At 20.9% G+C, this 20,619-nt stretch overlaps 1 protein-coding gene and 1 long non-coding RNA gene across 4 annotated transcripts in view; one reads left to right on the forward strand and one right to left on the reverse strand.

Moving 5' to 3' along the window:
- Positions 1 to 984: 984 nt before the first annotated feature.
- Positions 985 to 20,619, reverse strand: part of LOC133667184 (uncharacterized) — a 153,371-nt gene continuing 133,736 nt past the window's right edge. The window contains exon 3 of the mRNA XM_062084019.1: positions 985 to 1,611. Coding sequence (XP_061940003.1) covers positions 1,374 to 1,611 — 238 coding nt within the window. The 3' untranslated portion in view covers positions 985 to 1,373. The remainder of the gene's footprint in view (positions 1,612 to 20,619) is intronic.
- On the forward strand, positions 5,802 to 15,188 carry LOC107993987 (uncharacterized). 3 transcript variants are annotated; one of them, XR_009832512.1, is made up of 4 exons: positions 5,802 to 6,191; positions 11,606 to 11,672; positions 13,427 to 14,031; positions 14,123 to 15,188. It is a non-coding gene; the product is annotated as an uncharacterized LOC107993987 (long non-coding RNA). The 3 variants fall into 3 exon arrangements; XR_009832513.1 differs by lacking the exon at positions 5,802 to 6,191 and adding an exon at positions 7,531 to 7,666; XR_001765241.3 differs by lacking the exon at positions 11,606 to 11,672.

Here is a 20,619-nt window from a genome sequence, read left to right on the forward strand (position 1 = left end):
TCTAAAAATTTTTCAAATTAATCAAGAATGCAATATTTATTCTGATTCCTTGTCTTATTTATCCTTTAGGTTAACCAGAATATCCGAATAATCGTTACCATTAATCAATGTTATCATAAGAAAGTTACAGGGCCCTCGACTGAGGAATCTGAGAGAAATTTTACTTTGTAATTCCAGTCGTGCCTCGTTCAAACATTTACTGATTATACTAAATTCCAGGATTCGAGTGGCTCATAAAATTCTCTGGAATAATAACTCCTCGAAACAAATATTCGCAATTAAACGGTAATCTCGTTCTTCTTCTCTCGTTCACAAACTTTCATATTTCTGCACGATTCGAGGATCCATCAAGAGCAGAAATTATAAAAAAGATCGAATTTCTTTTCGTTTACTTTTTTTAAAATCACCAGATGCAAAAATCCGCAATTGCCCATTCCCAAATGAGGTCGTTGTCCATGATGCAAATGTTGCATCTGCAGCTGTCTGTGACTTATTATATTTCATAAGCTGTTGCCAACAAATATTGAAATTACTCAACTTACATTCTAAATGAACGAGGTTTGTCAATTCTGTTTGTAGAATCTAATCATTGAAATCTGGTGAAGCCTATGAATCGTACTCGAAGCTGATTTTTGTATAATCTTGATAAGTTTTCAATGATAAATATGATAAATTCGATACTTTTACAAAAGTTTGATTTTAAAATAATTATTATTAATAGTTATTAATAATTATTATTAATAGTTATTAATAATTATTATTAATAGTTATTAATAATTATTATTAATAGTTATTAATAATTATTATTAATAGTAATTATTAAAATAATATTATTAATAATTCTATATATAATAATATTATATATAGAAACATGAATTTTCTATATAAATATGAATATAGACATTAGAAATTCTTGAAAGGATCAAATGTTTGAGATTAACTGTGGAAGATTAAATGTGGAAGATGAATGAATGATCGTTTAAATTTTTAGACAACAGCTTTATTTTATTAAAATTTCATGAACTTTGGGCAAATGAAAATTCGATATAAATTTATATATATTAAATAAATGAATTTCGAATAAAAAATATGTAATTGTAAAAGAATGAAACATTTGAAATTAAAATTTTTGAATCGTTTTGTATTCTATTTTCAAATAATTTTATTTAGAATTTTTTGTTTTTAAATTTTTCATTTTAAACTCGTCTTTTCTTTTTTTATATATATTTATAATTTTAAAAATTGTTCTATAATTTCCAATCGTTTCAGAAATAATAAAAAAAAAATATGAAGCATGTTTATTCAAATATCATTTCGATTTCTCGATAGTAATTTTATCTTTGTTCTCGATTTTGCATCGCTGTTTACAGATTTTACCTGTTCAACTTCTCGCCAACTGTTCGCCTCGATTTCTGAAACAAGCACGGATGCAACGGTTCCGATGTTATGCCACTCTTCCCTCTGATTAATGACGTTCCGGACCAGTGGCTCGCAGAGTCTTCAGATAAGGATTCCAGAATAGTTTCAACAGTCAATATTTTGCTGGTATCCGTGGTTATCGGTGAGTACAAAGTTGCTTCGAAATATTTGTTCAAAAAGGGATTTTCGCAACTGAAATGTCAATCGGAAGAAGATATTGAAATATTAAAAGTTTGAATGAATACAAACAGCATTTTGGTTTCGTAAATTTGATTTGTCGCGAGAGAACGATGTAGAACGATCGAAAATATGATAGAAAATTATATGATGAAAAAAATATAAATATATATATTGCAAAAATAATAATTATGCTATAATAATTTTAGAATCTAATTTATAAGAAATTAAATTATAAAAAAAATTGTTGAAAAAATAAGTGAAATAGAAGAAAGTGAATAAAAATAAAATCGAGGAAAATAGAAAAATAACTTGATAAAGAGTAATAAGACGGAAATTCTAATTTTGAAAAATTAGATTCTCATTATCAGGTTGAGAGTTACTGTTCTAATTCGAGGGATTTGGTACGCGCTAAAGCACTCAATATTTGCAAATCCCACTAATAGATACCGCAATGCAACTGTATCTAGCGAAGAGGAAATTTCCGTTCAAACCGGATGTCGGTCGAGAGGTCAATAAATAAAATAACTTTAGCCCAATAAATAAAATTCTAAGTTGTAAAAATAATATTAATTTAAGCATAAATGTTGTTATTATAATTTTATCGTTACAAATAATTTAAAATTATACATGAAGTATTGAAATTAAATCTAAAAACCTCGTAATATATCGTTATATAAAATTTATAATACGATCAAAAATTTAGTGTTATTTTTTGAGTGAAAAAAATATAAAATTCCGTCCAATTGTCAAAACATATGTGATCTTTCATATTTAAAATTTTTTTCTGTATTCAATGGCAATGATCTTATAAAACTTCTTTAAGGAAATGAACAATTCAAACCTCTTAAACTCCTTTCCTGGATGTTTCAGAAAAATCCGTAGGGACCAATTCTACAAAGCTTCTGTCCTTCCAACAGGAGAACATAATACTCAATGGAAGGAAGAATATAAATCCTTAAAAATCTTCTTATTTCCCATTCGAATTCAAATCAGAAGAATGCACAGAATTTACATCACAAAACATTATAAATTAAATAAATTATAAATTTTAAATTTCAACATGATTTAACAATCATTCACCCTTCTTTATTATCATTACATATATTTTTTTTATTATCAAACATAGGAAAAACTTAATATAAGAAAAACTTAATAAAAATTCTATTCCTATGGATATCATATGTTGCAACATAAAATATTACATGAATAATATTTATTATTATTTTATTAAATATAAAATTACTGATCTAATTTCTGCTTACAATTATCATACATATATAGTATATATGTATATTATGTGAATGTTAAGATCGCATCTATTATAATTATAATTGAAAATAATTAAATATATATTTCAATAGAATTAAGTTTTAGTTTTAGTCAATTTTAATAATAATTAAACTATATTTTATAAATTTTATAAATTTTATAAATTTTATTTTATAAAAAATAAATAAAGAAATGAGACAAAGAAATTTAGAAATTTATTTTCTCATTCCAAAACAATATATTTTATTTTGCATATTTTATATACTGCTTGCATATATCTATCCATTTTTTCATAAACAAAAGTTGAATTAATATTTCGAAATTTAATTGCATTATGGCTTACTTTTAATTCAAATAAAAAAAATATTTTAAATTTCTTTATCATATTGCTTGTTCATGAAAAACAAGAATTAAAGAATCATTAAAGAATCACAAACATAAACTTAATAAATAAAAAAAAAAAGAAAGAAATTAGAGAAATATCAGAAATATGTAAGATCTAATAACAATAACAATATTTATCCAGTATTAATCATATTTGTCATAAAATATTATATTATACTTTTTCGCATTTATTTTGCATATATTTTTTATATACTATATTTGCATAAATTACATTATATTCATAATTTAATAATATTTAATAATATTAAATAATAACTTTTTTTATTATTTTTGCCACTATATAAATTTATAGAAAAAATGAGAGATCAAATGCAAGAGAAAGAGAGCAAATTTGTTGTTTACCGTTGCAATTGCTATTGGATTAATTTGGCTCGCACAGTATTCCATAATTAGCATTGACACTATCATAATTAGCATTGTTAAAAGCAAGTCAATTCTCGTCAAATTTCTATGAAATAAGCAAATAATTGATCATGCACAATCATAGATTTAGCTAGCAAAATTGATCTAATATCATAAAAATGATATGATCTAAAATCATATAATATGATATTATTATAAATTAGTATCGTAACAAATTTTATTAATTTTATTAATTTTTTTAAATTCATTCTACGATATTGATTTGTAAAAGAGTTTATTTCATTAATTTTTTTAATCATTTTTTTTATTGATAAAATACGATACGGAAGATTTACTTCCTGAGAAAAACATTTTTTTGTTTTACATTTAAAATTATCGTAAACTTTTGTCTTATTAAATGATATAAAGTGCCATCTAATGCAATTAAACAGTACTACAAATACTGTAGGTTATCGCAGAAAATTCAAAAAATATAAATTTTTATAAAAATTTATTAATTAATATTTGAATGAATTACTAAAATATTATATAATAAAAATTACGTGAAAAATAAAATTTCTAAAAAAAGCTTTAAGTTTAAATTATAAAGTTTGAAAAAAGATTGTTTCCGTCAATTAGTAATATCGATGCCTGTAAATTGATTATATAACGGTTTTAGATAAGAAAGAAATTTTCTGTTTTACCTTATACAGTAAACTTCAAGTAAAATGAAAGTTCCTGTTTTATCTTTTATAGAAATCTACCTTTTTAAATTTTCGATATTCTATAAATATTAATCATGCTATATTTTATTTATTTTTTGATATCAACGATAAAGTTTTTAAAATTATCTAATGATTTGATTAAAATTTTGAAAATACTTTTATTTTGTATAAAAGCGTTCGTTTTTAGCAATTCAAAATTTTACGAAAAATATTTTGTCATTTTCAACATTACCGACATAGAAAAGATTACAAACAATATTCACATTGTTTCTTTTTATAGTTATATATAATAGAAGCATTAATTCACTAAATGTATATACAATTATTATAGTCAATGTATATGTACTAATTTATAAAGTAAATCTATTCATAATTAATCAAATGCAAACTTTGATTATTAAATGTTTAAATTTTCATATCTGATTTAATAATATTCACAAAATAAAACACTATAATGTGATTACATAGTGATATAATGTGTTACACAGAAAATATTTTGTTTCTATGAATAGTCGCATAATATATATAATGATAAAATTACAACAATTTTTCATTCAAATTGATTCAATGTTGGAATAAAAATAATAATCTTTAAAAATTATAACCACTACTAAAATTGCTAATTACTTATTTTTTACAGCAATTGAAGAAAAAGATTTATTTCAAATCTGAATAACTGGTAGCTCAAGAACCACATGCAACTTCTCTTCTCATTCTTACGTTCTGTTTTCTTCGAGTTAGAAGCCTGTATTATTGTAAAATAATATTGTATAATAATATTTACAATCACATAGAAGAATATATAATAGTATAGTATAATTAATAGTATAGGAACTGACATATTAGCAGTAAAAGTCGTAAATCATTATATATTATTTCAAATAAATAATATATAAAATTATATTATATTATAATTAATATATAAAATTATATAATATATTAAAGTTATATTCATGAGACTCTTTCAAAAGTTCGAATCTAAAGATTAAAACCAAAATTGTTATATATATAAAAATATTGATTGAAATATTATATATATATATATATATCACATCTAATATACATCTATATACATCTAAGAAAAACAATATATGTAAATACAATATATTGAATTATGTTGCATTTAATAAAATAATTTAAATTTATTATATTTCTATTTATAAAAAAATTTAAAAAAAGAATAGTTTATATAATAATGTAATTTGATAATAAATAAAGTCGATAAAAAATATTATTAATGATTTCAATGAGTTGATAAATTTTAACATAAAATAATTGTACATAATAGGTATGTAAATTCAAAACATTAATGAAACAATGTTGATAAAATTATTGTTGATTTTGAATAATCTATTTACAAGAAAAATATTTAAAAATATCTATAATATAACGAAATAAATTATGCAATCACAGAGCTGATAAATTGATATTTACAATGTAAATGAATCTGATTGGCTGATTTTGAAAAATTTAATACGATTCATAGAAATAAGCATGCGTATTGGTTAACAGTCCTATAATATGAGTAAATAATGGAAAATAATAATCTCCTTGCCTTTGTTGGTAAGCTTTTTTCACTAGCTTTTTTCAGTTCTACATACGGCAGTTATAAAATGTGCACGTGTTCTTAATTTTATTTTTATTTTTGAGTTATTATGAGTTATTAATAATAATAATAATAATTAAACTCAATTAATATTGAGTCATTCTATAATGAATAATAATGAAAATAATTAGTTATATTATGAAATAATTGCAATAAATGTATATATGAATATCGAAATAAATAGAATCGAAATAATCGAAAGAAATGAATGATTCAATATAATCTAATTAATCATAAAACAAAGGGTAAGTTAAATAATTCTAATACATATTATACATTATAAAGAATATTATTAAAAAATATACACATACATATATTTTTATAATTGTTTAGAAATATTGTTTATAAATCATTTAAAAATATTCCATGATTTATCAAAGTTAAATATAAAGTTAAACTTTTAATTATATTATCTATAATTTTATAACGAATAGCAATAAATTTTCTTTATATATTTTCTTTACGTTATTTATTCTTTTGTTATTTGAGAATAATTACTTATTTGCAATATTTTATGAATAATGGTTAATAAAAAATTTTTATATTTTTAATTATTTTTAATTATAAAATCATTTAAAAATATTATTAATTTATGTTATCTTTATAATATCTGAATATTTTTCTATTTATAGAGTTCAATACTATTTAGTAAAATATTATAATATTACAATATTAAATTAATTATAACATTTTATTAATAATTAAAACTTTTTAAAAAATAATTATTAATTTTCGTTATTAAAATTTTAATTCATATAGAATTTAAAAAAAGAAAGTAACATATAAAATATGTGTAATAATTAATATAATATGTGTATATTAATATAAAATGTGTAATAAATTATCATTCACATCATTCATATTAAAAATAAAAATAATATATTATCATATATTATTTTTATTTTTAAATAATTGTTATATCAATATTATGAATCGAATCTCTTTCAATAAAAACAGTGGAATCTGAAAATCTTATATTTATTTTATATTTATTAAATAAATGCTTAATATAATAAAAAGTTAATAATTTAAAAAATATCATTTTATAAGATATATAATTCTCATTAAAAATAATTAAGAAGTAATAGGAGATATATATAATATATATTTATTATATATAAATTATATATTATAATATTATATATATGATATTATATATGATAGTATATAATCTAAAATTTATAATTTATAATCTATAATTGATAAAATAAAATAACAATTTTTCAATATTATTCTGAATTTTAATTTAAAATTAATATGTTCTATTTTTCTACAATACAGTAATAGATTTCATTAATATATTAGCAATGAAATTAATATATATATATAAATATTTATTAATTATTATTATATATTTATTATATATATGTTATTATATATATTTATATGTTATTAATATATAAATATTTATTCTATAAGATATTGCTTATTTAATATAAAAATATTTATGATTTATAAAAAAAATACATGAAATATTCTTGTATCACTTGAATAAACACATCTTATTTTTTCATAGTTTTTTGTTCAATTATGTATGCTATGTTTTTTATTAATTAATTACTTAATAATTTATAGTATAAAGAAATTCATTTTGGAGAATGTCAATGAATTATATATAAACAAAGAAACAATTAATACAACTTAATTTTGAAGAAATGAGAAAATCCAAATATCAAAAAAAGATATTCAAACTGGAAAATAACTAAAAGAATAAATAAAAGTAAGTTTGTCATTCATTTATTTATATTAAATTATGATAATGATAATAATTAATATTATTATATAATTATAACAATTGTTATACAATTAAAGAGACCTTATTATCCAGAGATCAATCAATTATTTAAATTTGATAAATCAATTATTTAAATTTGAGTTTTAGTGTAAAACAAATTATTAAAAACTGCATAATAATTATTAAAATTTATTATTAAAAAGAAAATATTGAAGAAACTCTTTGAAAAAAAAGTTAAACTTGAATTTATAAGAAACCATATGAATTGGACATTTAGAAAAATATTTTTAACAAAAAGAAATTAAATAGTCTTAATAATTTATTTTATTATCATTATCAAACAAAATCAATAATAATATATAGTATTATAAATTTCTATAGAATTGTTAATTTATAAATCAAATATATCTTATTAATTAGAAAAGGAAATATATTGAAATCAGTGAAAAAAATCAGTAAATTTTAATGTAATGAAATAGTAATAAGAAATAGATATTTTAATACATAATGCAATGATATATAAAACTAAACTAATTAAAAATTGACATAAAATATAGGAAATAAGTATTATAAATCAGTTGGCATCTTTAAACTTAAACCATTGAAAATATTTAGACATATTTACTAAGATAAGATTATATAAATAATCATCAATTTTTTTTACCAAAAAAGTATTGTAAAATACAAAAATCAAGTGAAAAAATATATCACAATTTTATCTGGATACTATATAAATAAATATTAACAAATTATATCTTTCATATTTTAAAACAATATTGAAAAAATTTATAATATTGATAAAATATATTGTTATGAAAATATTCTTTTTTTTTATTTACTATACATTTATTTAAGTGATATAAGAATGTTTATGTTTTTTTCTATAAAATATGAATATTTTTAATATTAAATAAAAATCAAACATGTAATTTATAAAACAAATATATAATTTTCATTAAATAAATTTTATTCTAAAAAAATGAAATAAATTGAGATTAAAAATGTATTTAAATATTCATTATGTTATAATGAATATATATGTATAAAATTTATAGAATTATTAATATATTTATAAAATTAATAAAAATATCTAAAATAAAAAGAGATATCTGAAAAATTCTCCATATTATGTATTTATTTTAAAAAAAAATGATATTATAAAATATCTTCTTTTTAATTTATTGAATGGAAGAAATTGAAAAATTGCAATTAAATCAGATTAAAAAGATAAAATTCAACATAATTATATCAAATTCAATATAAAATTATTCAAATGATCAAAATCAAATTTTGTTTATATAAATATTTAAAAATACACATTAAAAGAATAAAAAAATGATAAATATTTAAAAATTCAATTCTCTAAAATGTGATCAATGTTATGATTTATATGTAGAAAATATATATAGTATATTATAATTATAACTACTATATATATATAAAATAAAAAATAAATTAATATAATTTAATATGTATATAATATAATATATATAATATTAAATATATATTATATATATATATATATATAATATAGAATAATATATATAATAAGAATATATATATATAGAATAAGAAATAATATTAATGATTAAAGGATTTGAATAAAATTTAATAAAAAAAAATGTGAAAAAGAATATACAGTGACCATTTCAAGGTATTTTTCGAATTGATTTACCAGTTTAGAATTTTTTTGATCTCTTTTTACTCTTTTATTATTTTCTTATCATATATTGTGTACATATATGAATAATATATACATATATATTTTGTATATATATGACTATATATATATACAGAATTCGTTATCATATTTATGTATTATATTATTTCCATTATCTATTCATACATTATATTTTTTAATATACAAAATTTTCTAACTATTAATTTATTCATAACTTTAAATTCATAATATATATTTTTTGTAAAAATATCAGTGTTTATATTTATAATTATTTACATTTATAATAACTATTATTTTTAAGAATTATTCATAATTATATTTATTTATTTTTTAACATATTTACAATTACTTATAATTAACAATATTATTTAAGGATGAATTATAGCATATATCCTGGCCAAATCAAATTGAAATTTGAAATTTCAAAGGGCAACAGAGAGAATTCTAAATTTTAATTCGAAAAATTTTAATTTCGAATCTTTACTAGTTTCTGAGATATTAATAAAAATTTTTTGATACAATATATTTTACGCATATCTTTAGCAGTATATCCAAATTTTTTGTTTTAAGTTTTCCAAATAAACTACGTGTCTTTAAAATGTTCACACTTTTGAAATGTATTAACGCATATTGCCAAATATATATAGAATTCAATATTTTATAACAAAATTTTATATTTAGAATTTTTTTTCTTTTTCCTATTCAATTTTTTCAATCAAAATTTTAACTCATATAACGAATAAATATAAAGGAATAAAGTTTGTAGAATAATATTAATGCTAAAATAATTTTGATAAAATAAAAAAAGAAAGCAATGTATCAAACTCACAATATCACAAATTTTGAATAAATTTTTTATGTTTTACTTTTTTATACTTTTATGAAAACAAAACACTATTTTTTAAAAAAATTTCAAATAACGTTAATAAATCGAGAAAAAAAGGAAGAAATAGAAATTAATATATCATAACAAGCATTATTTATAAATAATTTACTATCAACTTTTAATCATTTTTCTTTAATTTTTAATTTTTCTAATTTCTTATATTTCTTATTTTTATACGTTATTGTATTCTTGCGAAGAAATGACAAATATAATTGAAGTTTATAAGAAAATGGACAAAATAAGAAGAATAATATATATAATATAATATAATAATTATAATATATATAATAGTATTTTTCATTTCATCAAACGAAAAAATATTCCGAGTTAAATAATTACGAACAAGTAGTTTTTTGAAGTATATAAGTATATAATATATAAGTATAATATATATATTGTATTATATACTTATTATATATATATAAACTTAAAAAATTAAATTTTTTTTTATAAAAAAAATTATGTTTCGGGATATAAAAAATGATTTTTCATATCCATTACGAGAGAAATAAAAAATAAAGCATTGATCATGTTCTCGCATAATATATTGAAGAAAAATGGATTATAGCCATTATTTCATTGACAAAAATATTTAAAAATCAAGAATCATTTAGGGAGATCATTATTTTTCACAAAAATATAAAAAAAATGTAGTGAAGATGTAACATTTACCAAATGAACATTATTTATGAACGAAACGGCATTCATACGAAGTGGAATATTTAATATACACAATATTCATTCATAGATAGATAAAAATTTAAATTTTACATAATAGAACAAAATTTTCAAAGACGATGTTCTGAATTATGATTGAGTGTATTAAATAAATAGAGCCATATTTTTTGCATCTAAAAAAGTATACATTTTTATATAAAGAATTAATGTCTTTGTTCATAAAAATTATTTATAACATAAAATTTATGATTTATATATGATAAGACCAACATATTTTTATGCTAAGAAGAATTTTGAATGAAAAATTTAATAAAAAAATAACGGTCATTAATTCATTAAAAGATTAATAGAATGACCATCTAAATCTCCAAATCTAAATCTGTTGATTTTTATATTTGAAATTACCTAAAAAATTTATATATGTGTATATGATAAAAAATGCTTTGCGAAAATTAAATAATAGAAATAATAGAAATAATAGAATAAATGTGAATATAAATAATAACTATTGAAAAATAGTAAGAATTAAAAAAAATTTTAAAAAAAGAATATCATTATAGAAGAAGAAGAATAGAGAATATTTTGACTTTCTATAAAATTTGAAAAGTATAAAATGTTAAGAATAATATTTATTTATTTTTTTTTTTAATAGTGAAAAATAAAATTATTATATTTATAGATGTTTATTGGTATTAATGAAGTGGAATTCAACTGATAAGAAAATAAGCAAGATAAACAAAACTAAAGTAAGTTTTAAATATTAATTACAATATTATTTTTTTATATAAAAATTAACATAAGCAGTTTAATTTTTTTTTTAATTAGTATAGGTATTAATATTCTTTTATTATTTGATACATTATATAAACAAATCAAATTTTGTACTATATCACACAATATTCAAATTTTATGTCATAGAAATCGTTTTTATTATATTATATGTTTATTATATATATTCTAAACTTTTTTAATATTTTTTACAATCATGTTAGTAAATGAAAAGATTCATCATTGCTATTGATGAATACTTCATTTATATTCTAGATAAAAGATAATACAAGATCATTATTTTTATTTTTTTACCTTTTTATCTTTATTTTTATTTATTTATTTATTTTTATTAATTTTTACCTATATATTAAATTTTTCAAATAACTTTAGATACAAAAAGCAGATCTAGATTTTTAGATCTATCTTTTATTGATTTAAGTTTTTTCTGCCAGCAAGAAATGCGGCTGTATTAATTTATTTAAAAATTTCAATTATTTATTTTTAAATTATTAATGTAAAAATAAAAAATATTAAAATGCGTATTTTTCTCAACTGAATAGTTGTCTAAACAAGCCCAAGAAACCTAATATAAGAATTTCAAAATTTGGGACTATGAATACTCGAAAAATTTGTAACTTGCTACAGATAAAGATTTCATATATCATTAATATATTAATTTTCAGAATAAAATCTTATATAAAGAAAATTAAAGTATTATATTCTGAGTACAATTATTATTAAAATAAAAATAAGAAAATTTACTATCAGCCTATTATTTAGAAAAAACGAAATGATATGTTTGATTAACTTATATTTTATTTTTTAATAATATCTTTGGGATAAAATTCTTTAGTTTAAATCTCATTCCAATATTTTTAATAATTCAGAAATTATACGAAAATGTCACTAAAATCTTCAATCTGGCTAAATTAATTATAAAATTATACGCTGGATCAAACAAAGTACTGTGCCAATGAAGATTGTAAATCTTCGAAATATTTAATGTTTCAAATTTTATATTCCAGATATCTTAAAATATTTATTTTAATTTTTTTGATTGATTGTATTCTGTACAATTTATTATGTTCATAACTTTTTGTTCGATTAAAAATTATATTAATTTATCATATTCGTTATATATATTTAAAAATTCATATAATTTCATTATATATTCATTATATGAATATTTCTAAATTCTCTAGTAATGCTCTAACTGTACACACACATATATATTACTAGAGAATTTAGATAGAATTTAGATTTATATATTTTACTAGCATTACTAGAGAATTTAGATATTGATAAGATATAAATTTAAAAAAAGTATATATCAAATATTTAAATATAAAAAATTTTTTATTAAAAGAAATTAAATATGCTATAAACTATTAGTCCTAAATTTAAGTTTATCAAAAGTTTCTTACAAATATTTTAAACTAAGATCAAACGATAATAGTCTCATTTTTTTTTATACAATTTTTTTTCGATTTAGATAAAATTTTCTCATTAAATTAACTAAATAAGTAAATATAAATATTATATATAATTATAAATATAATTATAATTATTATATATATTATATATATAATTATAATTTATATAATTATAATTATAAATTAAATATTATAAATATTTATTATAAATTTTATAATTCCTTTTGTTGAAAATAATAATTTTTTTAACTTCGCACGAAAATTAGAAAAACTAATAAAAAAATATTTACTTGTAGATACAGAATATATACTGAAGATGTATCGAATCTTGTTCAGTTATATCATAAATTCCACATATTTAACAAAGATGATAGTGAAGAGAATAAAAGCAGTAAGAAAATAAAAATGGAAAAAGCGTTTACAAAAGTAAGATTCAGCTGATGAGGTTTCATCGAGTCAACAATTCATTAAAGATTACAGATTATTTTTGAACACACTAGTATACACAAAATACATTATTATTTCCCGTTCATTTTACGTTACGATGGTAAAGAGAAATCAGATACGTCTATCTCTTCAATTAAGTATTTTAACTGACAATCAAAGAAAAAGGAAAGACTTCCAACAACATAGAAATATTATCTCTGCTACAGTTCAAATAAGCTGTCAAATGAAGAAACAGTAGAGTCGAGAAAGAAAAGTGTCATATTTGATGGCAAATTGGCACCGCCATTAAGATGTAATTTGCTCTTCTCCAAAAAAGGTTTTTGGAAAGATACACTATAAATTAATTGGGGATCTTAACGTCTCGATGTTAGAAAACGTCAAAGAGATGAAAGTAATTATTCGAAGAAAATACAAGAATATATATTATAAAAGATCTACTGCTATTGCAATGAAGGTAATGATACATATTATCTTGAATTAATGATAATATAGACCGCTTGCAAAAATCACCGATTATCTCCTTCTTTATTTTGATTTTGTTATAGATAATCTTGATTGTAATTTGAAAAATCAGAGTGAAATTAATTAGAAGATTAGTTCTGGTTATTGTATCTCTAATTTTTAAAGGCTTCTTTCTAAATATTTTTTTGGTATAAACTTCATCCCTTCTTCATAGTTAATTGATGAGAAATGCTTATCATTATCGAAGTATTGAATCTGAAAAATACTAAATTCCGTATCCTTTCTGCTGATTTTTACTTTTTTTTTTATAAAAATTTACTGTATAAAGATATCTTATTGTCTATATTTTTTGATTAATTAGTAACTCCGTTCAAGTATCATTGGAACTACTTCCATAGGTAATGAAAATCTCTATAAATATTAAAGCTAAGAAGCGATTTATCAAATATTATCAACATCATATGACTAAGAAAAAATATAACTCACAATAATAATCTACTAAAATGATACTAAAAATTTTATATCATATCGATTAAACATCCTAGTATCCAATTCGGAACTCATCCAAATTTTAGACTTGCAGTAATAGAATAATTTTTCTCCAAATTACAGCATATAGAATATTAGCTACTATCAATTCACTGAATAATATAGAACAATATACAAGTCAGTGATATCATATTCCATTTTGATCAGAAGCCTATTTTTTGTTTGGTTAGTTTCTAAAAAATATCTATCATGTATCAATTCATTCATTTATACTAGTGTTTATATGCTCAAATTCTCTACATGACATGGGTATAAAGTTTAGAACCCTTTTTATCCATCTGGAAACATGAATATATCTCTCCTGTCTAATGGACAAATGGACAATAGTGAAGGAGAAAAAAGCTTGGCTCGAATTATCTGAAAAGTAATCTATAAGTCTAGAACGGTTAGCTCTATGTTTTGAACTTTTTACGATCTCGTATACATGATTCAGAGAGGGATTAAGAGAAGTCAACATAATTCCTCTTTGCCATCATGAAGTGGCAGTGTTAATAGCATCGTTGTTCAGGCTCTGGCATTACCAGGTATCTCTACATAAAGAGATTCCAATACTGCCTCCAAAAAGAGCGCACAAGCATAATATGGGAAGTACCAAATATATTCGTCAGAGTTTCTTATACACTCCAGCAATCATCATAAAGATTTTAATAAATCATTAAAAAGATTCTAATACTACATTTTCTCTTTCTATAGAATCATGAAATTATTTCTCGTAAAAAAAAATTTTTCTCAAGGCAACTAATTGGTAATTTAGCAAATCTGAATTTCTAGTATATCATAAATCTGTGATCATATTTTGCAGGAATGTTTTTCTTGATCGATCGGAAAGTGAAGATGATAACTTCTAAAAAATCATTTAAAACTATGCATGGCATGAGAGCACTTCAATTCGTGACATTGAAATGAGCTGATGAGTCGTTAGTAGCAAATTTTAGAGAGTAATAGCTTTTTTCTCTCTCATATATTTGTATATATGAGTTGTACATATGCCTTATTCAGATATGACAACTTTGGCTGAGAAAATCTCATTCCATCATGTTCGTGAGATATAAATTGCATTTCTGATATTTTTTTTCAAATCATAATAAAAATAATGATTATGAAAGAAGGAATGAGACAAAAATGGAAAAATGATTACTGGAAATCAAATTCATGAAATTTATTTCATTATTGGAATAATCATCTAGTTGACAGTATTCTTTGGTTCAAGTATACCGATTCGAATGTAAAGAAAATACAAAGGTAAATAATAGCATAGAATTTATATTGTTTATCAGGTTTTTGAACTGCCGAATGAAAAAAGATACCAAGCATTAAATATGTTGTCTTATAATGTTGAAACATATATTATCAAACATAATAATTAAAATAGTATGAGAAGAATATAAGATGTTTCATCAAGAATTGAAATTCTTCACTGGAAACTGTCTTGATCATCAAATTCTTCAATGTAAGAAATCCTAAAAAGCGCAAGAAGTCCAATATCTATAGGACAGAAATGCTGAATAATATAAATAAATGGAAATTATAATATATACAATCAAAAAATTGCAAAATCTGTGCGTAAAAAGATTATGTTAATTCAAAAGTTGCCATAGGATGCCAAAGATGAACAAGAAAAATATTTTCATCGACCACAAAATTGGTCCTTAATCTTTAAAAAAAATTGACCATTTTAAAGATTGAAAATGGAAAAATCTAGAAAAAGTTATCCCATAGCCAATATCAAAGTAAATTTCACACAATTTGGCTGAGAAAAATATAACATATAATTTTGCAGTACTTCCTTGTCAGCTGACCGCAATAGTTTAGTTTACATATCTTGGATTGAGAAATTCAGAATTTTGAAATGGTTAAAGAGAAAAATGATCGATTTTTTTTCAAGAAAAAAAAAAATTCAAAAATAATCTACAGAAAGAAAAAAAATGTTCTTTCATGAATTGTATGTTAATTATAGAATATTCTTAGAGGAAAAATTCCAAAAGAGTTCCATGATTAAAAATAAAATCAATTTAAATGACATAAAAATATTGCAAATTCCTCCAAAGTGAGCCATAACCGGGGAGCTAATTCTAGAAATATTCAAACCAAAAAGAATGATTAAGATTGATATATAGATATTAAATGTTTAAATCCAAAATATTTAAATCGCATTATATTGATGAAAATACAGTTATTGGATCTGGAAAATTTGGTTCAGAAAACATGTAACCATGGCGATTTTCTTTAATGCTTGGGAATTAAATCCGGAAAAGGATTCAATTCTTTTCTTTATAGCACTGTATAAAAAATAAGAAAAGAGATATCAGCCAAGATTGTAAAACCTTGAATATTCTTAAGTGTTATCGATATCTCGAATTGAGTCACGTGAGGCATTGATACACAAACAAAATAGATCAAAATGTTGTGATTCAATGCTTCATGCCATGCTTCTCCCTTTTTTGCTGTCCAATCTGCTGTAAAAGTCTAGTAGAACATAAATTGAAAACTAAAATTTTTTCTTTTTTTAAGGGAAAAAGATAAGAGGAAAAGATATCCAAAAGAATGCTAGTTGTAACCAAAAGATCGAGTTTAATGGAAACAATAAATACAGACTATTTACCTATGTGATTTTCCAAATTAAATCACTCCTACTGGACTCAAGATTTATTCAAAATCTAGTATAATGAAGATAATCGAACGAGATAATATCAATTATAAATAATATATACTCAACGAATGTTCATCAAAACACGCATCCTGATTCGAAATTAGTATTTACTAAGACCAAATCAAAATGAAATGCAGTTTGCAATTGAAACAAGTTAAATTTTAGGTAATCTCTGAGAATCATCGATTCTCTGCAAGAAGATTGTAGTGGTGCTATTATAAGATAGTTAGGATAGTTTAAGATTATTCATTCATCATGGAGAGTCTAAACTTTTCAGTTTTCCAATATTTAGTCTCCATCCTTTTCTTAAAGAAGAATCGTCACTTGGTTATAAATCGATAGAAGAGTATTTGACCAAAATCGTCTTATAATTTATAACACAATGCTGCTTATACCTATAGGATTGGCCCTACACAAAAAGAGCGGCAAAACTATCCTGGATAATTGGATCCTGGTTTACTGGATAAATATTATCACTTAATATCTGTTTATGTAAAAATATTATAAGATTACCTTTACAACAATATCTTTACATTCAAAGATTACCTTTACAACAATATAGAATGTGACATGATAAAATTATGAAAATATTGCAATAGACTACAAATATCAATCTTACTATAGGATATGGCATATGATATAACTTCACAATGCCACGCAGACATGTGGCGAGCTTACTACTGTTTCATCTTCTGAAAAGATGCACTCATACTTATGATTGTTTGTATCAAAACAGCATAAATCAATTACACAAGATACCAGATTCAATGATCAACATTGACGAAGTAAAGAAACGAACTCCAAAATTTCACGAATTAAGCGGAATCGTGTTAAGAAAATGGAAAGTATGCTTGATAATTATATTGCAGACAATGGAAATATTGATAGGGCATGATTACTTTAAAATCTATGGAAGCATGTTACTATTGTGATATAGTTAATGATCCAATATCCACAATAGTTAAAGATCCATTTTTAAAAAAATATGGGAGAAAAATGCTGTGTCCTGATGGAAGAAATTGGATTTCTAAATCTTTTTCCATCCGTCATAAAGAGTATATCAGAGAAAAAAATAAATGAAATACAAATGAAATAAATGAATACAATCGTTTGTGAGTACATTATGATGCATATTATGTTTTGAATGAATTCGATAGACTCACTCATACGAGTAGAAAAAATAGAAATGATATCACTGCTTCAGTTAAATAAATTAAATATTAATTTAGGGAAGTACTCAAATATAGGTATCATTTTTTTTTTTGCTTGTTCTCGAAACAATTTCCGTTAGGGAGTTATTTCAGAGAGATTGCAATCGATACAAGTGGATTGTCGACAAAATATGTAGATTGATAATAAATATGATTTTAGTTAGGAGAAAGCTTAAAAAAATATTGACTATTCTTTTAAAGAAGTTTTGAATTATGAATTGGTAATAAGTTACAGATGCGTTCTGCGGAATTATTAGAACTCCCTTATGCAATATCAGAAATTAGCTGAATTTTAATAGAAGAAATCGTTTTTATAAGAAAAAATATATTTTAGTAAGAAAAGATATCCATAAGGATATTCTCCGCGTTACAAAAAGAAGAATTAGATTTGATAATCCAAACCTAATATAAATCATAACAAATCACGCATTGTGAACGGAGTTTTTATCCAAAAGATATGTATCGATTTTTATAAAATATAGATAACAATATATTAAATATATACTATAATAATAATATACAATAATATAATTAGGTTATTGTATCATAAATACTAAGGCATAAGTTGTTATAAACAGAATATAGTTTACAATAGATTATAGTTGTAGTTTTTTGCTAAGATTGAGCAATGTATAGGAAAAAATTCAGAATGATAAGTTTGACAATATATTTTAAAGTCATCAAAATTAAAAAGGAGGATCCTTTTTTATTTATCAAAAAGTTTTTTCCTGGAACACAATTCAATATTTATTAAATAATAAATTAAATAATATGTATGTCATATTAATTTTCATCTTAATTACAGAATTATATTGTATCATACATGCATCTACATTTCTATACATTGTATATTCATATGTACATTTTTAATTGTGTATATTTTAATTTGTTTATAATATCAATGAAGGAAATAATTTATATAATATATTATCACATAGATAATAATAAATATATAATAAATATATATATATATATTTTATCACTAAATCCATTTTCTAGAAATAATTTTAAATTTTAATCAAGGCTACAAGTTTTTTTTTACTTATCATGAATTAGTCTACAATTAATATCTAAAAATTATTCTATTAATATATTTTTGTACAAACAGCAATATTTCAATTTGTCTTTTTTTATTTTAATTGTGTTAATAACTTTTTTAAAATTTTTGTAAAAATATATTTAAAATTTATCTTGAAATTATTTGAGATATATTTCATATTTCGTTATTAATAATTATTATTAATTATTAATAATTAATATATTATTAATTTAAGTAATGAAAAAATTATACATAATAAATTTTGTAGAAAAAAAAGGATATCTATAAAAAAATAATCAAATAGTTTTTGTATTGCTAATTGCTAATTTTTGCAACGTGATTGATTCATGTTTATATAACATCTCTGATGTAATTAGAATTAAGATAATGATTCCTTAAAATTATTAATAATAGAATCATTAAGCTGTTATGTTTAATAAATTTTCAAATTTATTTTAGTATTTAACATTTAATAAACAGCAATTGTCTTTTGCAACTAAATAACAATTTTATGTAACATATTTTTTTTTTAAAAATCACGTTTTAAAATCTAGCACAATTTGTTACATGCAATCTCTTATCTAATCACGCAGACATTGCATATTTCATTTCAGATTGATTACTATCTGAAGATGATCTATAGACAGGAACGGTCAATTTTTCTTATTTGTATATTTTAATTCGCATGATCAATTTCTTCTGCCATTTTTTTAATTCAAAATTTAACAATTTTTCTCAACTCGCGTGTTAATTTTTGCAATATATTATTCTCTAATTTCTAAAAGTCTTTAATTTCTTTTACAAAAAAAAAGAAATTAATTATTGTCTGATAATTAATAACAGTGCAATTAAAAAATAAAGATCTTGTATAATGTTAAATCTTGCTGTATATTCAGTTCTTAAATGAATTACAATATTTATGATATGTGACGAAACAAAAATTTTGTAAAAAATGCATTCGATACTTTTAGAATTCAGATTGTAAATATTGTAAGTATTATAAATATGCATCCAAAGAATAAATAAATTTTCTAAAAAAAATCTGTATTTAATCTAGAAATCATTAAAAATATAATATCTTTATTCCTTAAATCAATTCATAATTGCAGCATGCCACTTACGAATAATTAT

The sequence above is a fragment of the Apis cerana genome, linkage group LG13 (genome assembly GCF_029169275.1).
Source record: "Apis cerana isolate GH-2021 linkage group LG13, AcerK_1.0, whole genome shotgun sequence".
Lineage (NCBI taxonomy): Eukaryota > Metazoa > Arthropoda > Insecta > Hymenoptera > Apidae > Apis > Apis cerana.